This window comes from Rana temporaria, chromosome 4 (genome assembly GCF_905171775.1).
Source record: "Rana temporaria chromosome 4, aRanTem1.1, whole genome shotgun sequence".
Lineage (NCBI taxonomy): Eukaryota > Metazoa > Chordata > Amphibia > Anura > Ranidae > Rana > Rana temporaria.
The window spans coordinates 470,737,101-470,745,484 of record NC_053492.1 but is presented as its reverse complement, the minus strand read 5'-3'; the positions used below and the strand labels follow the sequence as shown (position 1 = coordinate 470,745,484).

The following is an 8,384-nucleotide window of genomic DNA, read 5'->3' as shown; positions in this document are numbered from 1 at the left end:
CTGACAGACTAAAGAGCCAGGACAAGGGGTGGGCAGAATGTAAGGCTGCCCTGGGCATAGAGTGTATTATGGGGGGGGGGGGCACCACAAGTTCCTTCTACTATAAGGCTGACAGGAGTAGTGACAGCAGCATCACTACTTCTGTCATGTCAGCGCTGGAAGCGGCAAGAAGAGGAGGAGGTGCAGGCTGTGCTCTTTCTCCCCCTTCTCCTCATAAGCGTGCTCCTAATGAAGGGGGGGGGGGGGCACAATTTGACATCTTTGCCCTGGGCACTGGATGATCTTGTCCTGACACTGCATGAAGTTCAGCGGTCTCCCCCACTGATCTGTTGTGTTCTGACAGGGTATTACATGTATTATCATTACCCCATGTGAAAATGTTCTCTAACCACTTAAGGACCGCCTCCTGCACATATACGTCGGCAGAATGGCACGGCTAAGCACAGGCACGTCGCCTTTAAGAGCCCAGCCGTGGGTCGCGCGCGCCGCCGGAGCGTGCACACGACCCTGTCCGAAGCTCCGTGACCGCGGCACCCGTGGACCCGATCGCCACCGGTGTCCTGCGATCGGTCACAGGAGCTGAAGAACGGGGAGAGGTGAGTCTAAACACAGCTTCCCCGTTCTTCACAGTGGCACTGTCATTGATCGTCTGTTCCCTGATATAGGGAAAGACGATCACTGACGTCACACGTCCAGCCCCGCCCCCCTACAGTTAGAAACACATATGATGTCACACTTAACCACTAGGGGGCGCTGTAGGGGTTAACTCCCAAACTGCAATTGACATTTTCACAATGATCAATGCATTTTTATAGCACTTTTTGCTGTGAAAATGACAATGGTCCCAAAAATGTGTTGAAATTGTCCGAAGTGTCCGCCATAATGTCGCAGTCATGAAAAAAAATCGCTGATCGCCGCCATTAGTAGTAAAAAAAAAGATTATTAATAAAAATGCCATAAAACTATACCCTATTTTGTAAACGCTATAAATTTTGCGCAGACCAATCGTTAAATGCTTATTGCCATTTTTTTTTACCAAAAATATGTAGAAGAATACGTATCGGCCTAAACTGAGGGAAAAAAAAAAATGTATATCTTTTTTTTGGGGATATTTATTAGAGCAAAAAGTAAAAAATATTGTATTTTTTTCAAAATTGTCGCTCTATTTTTGTTTATAGCGCAAAAAATTAAAACCGCAGAGGTGATCAAATACCACCAAAAGAAAGCTCTATTAGTGGGAAAAAAAGGACGCCAATTTTGTTTGGGAGCCACGTCGCACGACCGCGCAACTGTAAGTTAAAGCGACGCAGTGCCGAATCGCAAAAAGGGGCAAGGTCCCCAACCTGCATATTGGTCCGGGTCTTAAGTGGTTAAACAATCCAACAACACTGTACATTTTTGTGCATATAATTTATTATGTACTTGGTATATGTATATTTGTGCCCCCTCACCCCTCTGGCTGGCTCTAACCAGACATCACACTGGAGGATTTTAGAACGTTTCTTGTCTCCTAGTGATGGAAACATCATTTTTAGTACATCTGGGGCAGAGCCTGGGTTTGGCTTGGTGCCGTTTTTGGTTGGCTCTGTAGTCGGGCCCGCTCTTGATTGCTTCTCAGAACCTGGTTTATGAAGAATTCGCTCTCCTGTCCCACATCGGTCAGCCGCAGATCAAACTCCAGCAGGGTCTTGTTCTCCGACATCCCTTCCAGCAGGTGCTTCCCGCCATCCTGGAGACACAACGGAGATCATATGATGCCAGACATACAGTAACTCCAAAGCTTCCAATCTCTCATCAGACTCATAACATTTGCTGATCCTTCAAGGTAAAGTATGGAATGACGTGTGCGGTGTATCTGGTGCATTTAGCATCACCATGTAGGCTAATCCTGCTCATGCATCACAATGAGGTCACATCTGGTGCCATAGGGCAGAAGGTTACAGAAACTTTACATGCATAAAGTGACAGGTTCACTTGAAAGAGCCCCTTTCCCCCAGCCCTAACTCTAACGTGGGGCAGCTGCCCTCGGCCCAGGCATTATTTGGGGCTCAAAGCAGCTGCTCCTTGAACCCGATCTGCCCATAAATAGTTGGTAAGTGGATTTGGCTATTACTCCGGAGACGAGGGTGGAATTAAATGTTCGGGACGCTGGTAATAGGTTGAGTGTTACGTCAGCAACCTGTGCTGTGATTGGCCAGCTCGGTAAGGCAAACCTTGTCCAGGGAAAGCTCCTGTAGCTCCCAGGAACAGTCACACTGACCCCCGACAAGCCTCAGACCATCGGCCCACCGAAGAACTTCTTCGCTGGGTGGTTCCGTGGGGTGTGCCTGGTGTTCGTCTGACATCCTTTAGACGCTATCAATCAATCAGAGATCACTTGGGGGGGGGGGGGGGGGGGCAATACAGGAGTCTGTGGATGGGGGGGAAGGGGGTCATGTGTAATTATGGGGGTAGTATGGGGGAGGGGTCCTATGTAATAATGGGCATAGTATGGGGGAGGTAAAGCCGGGTCAGGACACATCAAACTAAAGACAGTTTAAGATCTCAGGCTGGGAGTTGATCTCCTCTTCTATTTTCTTAACTAACGATAAAAAGTTAGAACTTGGACACTCACCGAGGACCTATTTTTACAGTGTGGACACTCACTGAGAACCTATTTTTGGAGCATGGACACTCACTAAGGACCTATTTTCGGAGCGTGGACACTCACGAGGACCTATTTGTACAGCGTGGAAACTTATTAAGGACATATTTATGGAGCGTGGACACTCACTGAGGACTTATTTTTACAGCGTGGACACTCACTGAGAGCCTATTTTTGGAGCGTGGACACTCACTGAGAACCTATTTTTGGAGCGTGGACACTCACTCAGAACCTATTTTTGGAGCGTGGACACTCACTGAGAACCTATTTTTGGAGCGTGGACACTCACTGAGAACCTATTTTTGGAGCGTGGACACTCACGAGGACCTATTTTTGGAGCGTGGACATTCACTGAGGACCTATTTTTGGAGCGTGGACACTCACTGAGAACCTATTTTTGGAGTGTGGACACTCACTGAGGACCTATTTTTGGAGCGTGGACACTCACGAGGACCTATTAAGATATAACGCAGGAAATTTGAAAGTACGCCGGAGTATCAGTAGATACGCCAGCGTACTCGCTTTGTGGAGGGGTCTCCAAACTTTTTAAACAAAGGGCCAGTTTATTGTCCTTGACTTTAGGAGGGCCGGATTGTGGCCAGCAGGGGCAAAAAATTTTGGCATCATTGGGAATAAATATGGCCTCAGGATTGGTGGTCAATAGGAGGGGTAGTGCCCCTATTAATAGAAGGAATAGCATCCCATCATTGGTGTCAGTGGAAGAAAGAGTGCCCCATTGTTGCTGTTAGTTGGAGGAATAGTGCCTCATGTCAGTGAAAGGAATAGTGCCCCAAGGGCCAGATAGAAGCTAGAAAAGGGCCACATCTGGCCCTCGGGCCGCAGTTTGGAGACCCCTGGTATACAGCTAACTGTTCTAACTGTCTTTGGTGATTCAGGGAGGATATTTATTGGGATTGGTGGAACTTCAAAGACACAAGCATCTATATATCTGCAGTGCAGACCACCACCGGGTAAAGCTGAGTCGGGTACATACCAATCCAATGCAGTTGCTGGAGAGGCTGATGCTCTTGAGTGTGGTGTTCTGGGTGAGGACCTGTGCCAGGACAGTTGCAGTGGGTTCAGACAGCTCGTTGCTCCCCAGATGCAGAGTTACTAGGGCGCTGTTTTTCAGCAGAGCGTTAGAGAGCTCCTGGCCACCCTCATCCCCGACGTGGTTCAGGCGTAGATTCAGCGTATTGAGGGTGGTGTTTTTGGACAAGGCGTGAGCAATGGCCTTAGCTCCATGCAGACCCACGTTGTTATTACACAGGTTGAGGATCTGAAGCTGGCTCTGGTTCAGTAGTTTGCCGATAGCGCGGGCTCCGCGGTCTGAGATCTGGTTGTGTGACAGGTCAAGGTGAACCAGAGATGGATGGTCTAGTAATTTCCTGATCAGGATACGGACCTTGTCATCGTCCACTTTGCTTTTGTGCAACCTGAAGACCTGGAATATGTGGGGGGAATCGTTAGTGGGAAAAGGCAATAGTAATTAGTAAAGCCGGGTTCACATATGTGCAACCGAGGGTTCGTGCCTCGGGGTTCGGTGCGTGTCTGTTCACCGATTCAGGTGCGATTCAAGTCCGAATTTTTTCCTGAATTCACACCTGAACCGGGACCAAACACGCACAGGACCCTTTTTTAACCTCTATAGTCCCAAACCGATTTCTGAGATTTGGTGTTTACAAGTTAACCACTTAAGACCCGGACCATTACGCAGGTAAAGGACCTGGCCAGTTTTTGCGATTCGGCACTGTGTCGCTTTAACTGACAATTGCGCGGTCGTGCGGCGTGGCTCCCAAACAAAATTGGCGTCCTTTTTTCCCCACAAATAGAGCTTTCTTTTGGTGGTATTTGATCAACTCTGCAGTTTTTAATTTTTTGGGCTATAAACAAAAATAGCGAAAATTTTGAAAAAAATGCAATATTTTTTAATTTTTTGCTATAATAAATATCCCCCAAAAACATATCTAAAAAAAAAAATTTTCTTCAGTTTAGGCCGATACGTATTCTTCTACATATTTTTGGTAAAAAAATTTTTTATTGCGTTTACAAAATAGGGGATATTTTTATTATTTCGTTTTTTTACTACTAATGGCGGCGATCAGAGATTTTTTTCGTGACTGCGACATTATTGCGGACACTTCGGACAATTTTGACACATTTTTGGGACCATTGTCATTTTCACAGCTAAAAATGCATTTAAATTGCATTGTTTATTGTGAAAATGACAGTTGCAGTTTGGGAGTTAACCACAGGGGGCGCTGAAGGAGTTATGCTTCACCTAGTGTGTGTTTACAACTGTAGGGGGGGTGTGGCTGTAGGTCTGACATCATCGATCGTGTCTCCCTATAAAAGGGATCACACGATCGATGCAGCCGCCACAGTGAAGCACGGGGAAGCCGTGTTTACCTACGACTCTCCCCGTTCTTCAGCTCCGGGGAGGGATTGCGAGGGGGCGGCTAGAAACGAATAGCCGCGCCCTCGTCCCGGATCGCTCCCTGAGGCTTAGCGACCGCCGCATGTACCGGGGGGGGGGTCCCGATCGGACCCCCGACCCGCGGAAAGGCAGCGACGTGCGGGCACGTCGTTCTGCCTGCCCGTGCCATTTTGCCGACGTATATGTACATGCGGCGGTCGTTAAGCGGTTAATACAACTCGCCCACTGCCTGGACAATTTGAAATAGGTGGGCTTACACCGGCCCATTTACACTACGCTGCCGTAACTTAGAGCGCAAGTTCTTTCTGAATACAGGACCTGCCGCGCTAAGTTACGGCGGCGTAGTGTATCTGAGATACGCTACGCCCGCCTAAAGATAGGCAGATCTTTCTGAATCTAGCCCCATAGGTTAAAAAACGATCGTGTCAGAACGCGGTGACGTAAAACACAACGACGTGCTGAAAAAAACGAAGTTAAATGCTTCAAAGCATGCGTCGACTTGATTCTGAGCATGCGTGGATTTTTAACCGATGCTTTTGCATACTAACGATCGGTTTTGACCTATCGGTTAGGCGTCCATCGGTTCAATTTTAAAGCAAGTTCTAAATTTTTTGACCGAAGGTTAACTGAGCGATGGGGCCCACACACGATTGGTTTGGACCGATGAAAAGGTCCTTCAGTCCGTTTTCATCGGGTTTTGACCGATCGTGTGTACGCGCCCTCAGTGTTTCCAATTACACTTGGACCAACAGTGAGATGTGGAATGTGGCTTTAGGATTCTGAAAGGCTCTGCAATCTTGTTCTGGTAAGGTGGTGAGAACTTTGACAGACCTACAACAATAACTGTCCTGGGCCCTCTTGTCTCCTCAGAACCAATCACTTACCTTCAGGTCTCTGAACGTCTTGAAGGTGTCCGCCAGCAGATTGCAGTCCCGCTCTGTGAACCTAAAAAGGTTCCACTCAAAGTTCATGCCGCAACCTTTAACCCCATAGACAAGGTGCAGTTCCTCTAGACCATGTAGGGAATTGGCTATGAGGTTGAAATCAAAGTGGTCCATGGAGGGAAGGTCACCACCGATCTCACTTCCTTCATCATCGCTCTCCTCGTCCCTCTTGATCTCCACCCTCACCGGTGGCAGCAGTTGCTGGATGTCCAACCTCTTCACATAGTCCTTGCTGAGCTCAGCAGCCTCACAGATGGTCCGTATCTCGGTCACGTCAGGTATGAAGCGTTCGATGAGGTTCTCCAGGTGTCTTTCGAAGAATAACCTTTTCCAGCTAGATCCATAGCGGGAGACGTCACAGACGGGCCAACGTTCAACACAACAACGTCTCCAGTATTCTTCAGAACTGATCAGATTTGCCGTCACCTGAAGGGGCAGAGAGGTGGAGAGAGCGTCCAAGACTTTGACCCTGTGCTTCGGGAGCAACTTATCCAGAATAGGTTTATCTGCGGACATTTAACAAAAGAGAATTGTTCAGACAAGTAACACCATAGGAAAAAAAAATTGGTATAAATAGTAAAAGTAATTATTAACCACTTCAGCCCCGGACCATTTGGCTGGCCAAAGACCAGAGCACTTTTTGCGTTTCGGCATTGCGTCCCTTAAACTGACAATTGCGCGGTCGTGCGATGTGGCTCCAAAACAAAATTTACGTCCTTTTTTTCCCACAAATAGAGCTTTTTTTTTGTGGTATTTGATCACCTCTGCGGTTTTTATTTTTTGCGCTATAAACAAAAAAAAGAGCGACCATTTTGAAAAAAAAAAGCAATATTTTTTAATTTTTGCTATAATAAATATTCCCCGAAAAATCTATTAAAAAACTGTTTTATGTAAACTAAGCATGACCCCACGTAAATGACGCTTTTTTCAAACGGCGCATGCACGCGCATGCTCAGTATCACGTCAAATTTTCAAATTAAATTACGCCCGCTCAATGCCTAGACGACGTGAACGTAACTTACGTCCAGCCCCATTCACGGACGACTTACGCAAACGACGTAAAATCCGACGCTGTTCGTACGTATCCGACGTCCATACCTAACATGACTTACCCCTGCTTTATGAGGGGTAACTTTACGCCGGCGAATGTCTTACGTAAACAACGTATCTTGATACGCCGGGCGCACGTACATTCGTGAATCGCGTATCTAGCTAATTAGCATATTTGACGCGGAAATATACGGAAGCGCCACCTATCGGCCAGCGTAAATATGCACCCTAAGATACGACGGTGTAAGAGACTTACGCCTCTCGTATCTTAGCCGAATTTATGCGTAACTGATTCGAAGAATCAGCCGCATAGATACGACGGCTCTCATTCAGACTTACGACGGCGTACATGGCGCTACGCCGTCGTAAGTCCTTTGAGAATCTGGGCCTCAGCGTCTACAAAATAGAGGATAGTTTTATGGCATTTTTATTAATAATTTTTTTTTTACTAGTAATGGCGGTGATCAGTGATTTTTATCATGACTGCAACATTATGGCGGACACATCGGACACTTTTGGCGCTATTTTGGGACCATTCACATTTATACAGCGATCAGTGCTATAAATGCACTGATTACTGTGTAAATGTGACTGGCAGTGAAGGGATTAACCAGTAGGGGGCGCCGAAGGGGTTAAGTGTGTCCTAGGGGTGTGTTCTAACTGTAGGGTGGATGGGCTACGTGTGACACGACACTGATCACTGCTCCCGATCACAGGGAGCTGTGATCAGTGTCTTGTCACTAGGCAGAATTGGGAAATGCTTGTTTACATCAGCATTTCCCTGTTCTTCCTTCCTGTGAGGCGATCACTGGACTCCCAGGCCTTAAAGGCGATGTATATATACGTCGATCTGCCCAGCCGTGCCATTCTGCCTACGTATATAGTCGTGCAGCGGTCAGCAAGGGACCTCATGAATATGAATCAAACTACACATCAAATAGTTTAGTTAGTGGTTAGCACTTCCGCCTAACAGCACTAGGGTGGTTGGTTTGAATCCAAAATATGGCACGACCTGCCTAGAGTTTGCACGTTCTCCCTGTGCCTGCGCGGGTTTCCTTCTGAGAACATACAGTATCTCGCAAAAGTAAGTACACCCCTAATCTCGGATCTGAGTTTAGGACTCTGCAGCCTTTCAGCGGAGGTTATCCCCGGTCACCCTTGTCACCTATGATCAGAGTATCTCACAAAAGTAAGTACACCCCTCACATTTTTGTAAATATTTTATTCTACCTTTTCATGTAACAACACTGAAGAAATGACACTTTGTATCTACAATGTTGTGTAGTGAGTGTACAGCTTGTATAACAGT

At 47.0% G+C, this 8,384-nt stretch overlaps 1 protein-coding gene across 1 annotated transcript in view; it reads right to left on the bottom strand.

The window, feature by feature from the left end:
- Positions 1 to 1,337: 1,337 nt before the first annotated feature.
- Positions 1,338 to 8,384, bottom strand: part of TCTE1 (t-complex-associated-testis-expressed 1) — a 30,152-nt gene continuing 23,105 nt past the window's right edge. The window contains exons 3-5 of the mRNA XM_040351789.1: positions 5,966 to 6,531; positions 3,639 to 4,088; positions 1,338 to 1,729 (exon numbers count right to left, since the gene is read on the bottom strand). Of these exons, the coding sequence (XP_040207723.1) occupies positions 1,532 to 1,729; positions 3,639 to 4,088; positions 5,966 to 6,531 (1,214 nt within the window). The 3' untranslated portion in view covers positions 1,338 to 1,531. The remainder of the gene's footprint in view (positions 1,730 to 3,638; positions 4,089 to 5,965; positions 6,532 to 8,384) is intronic.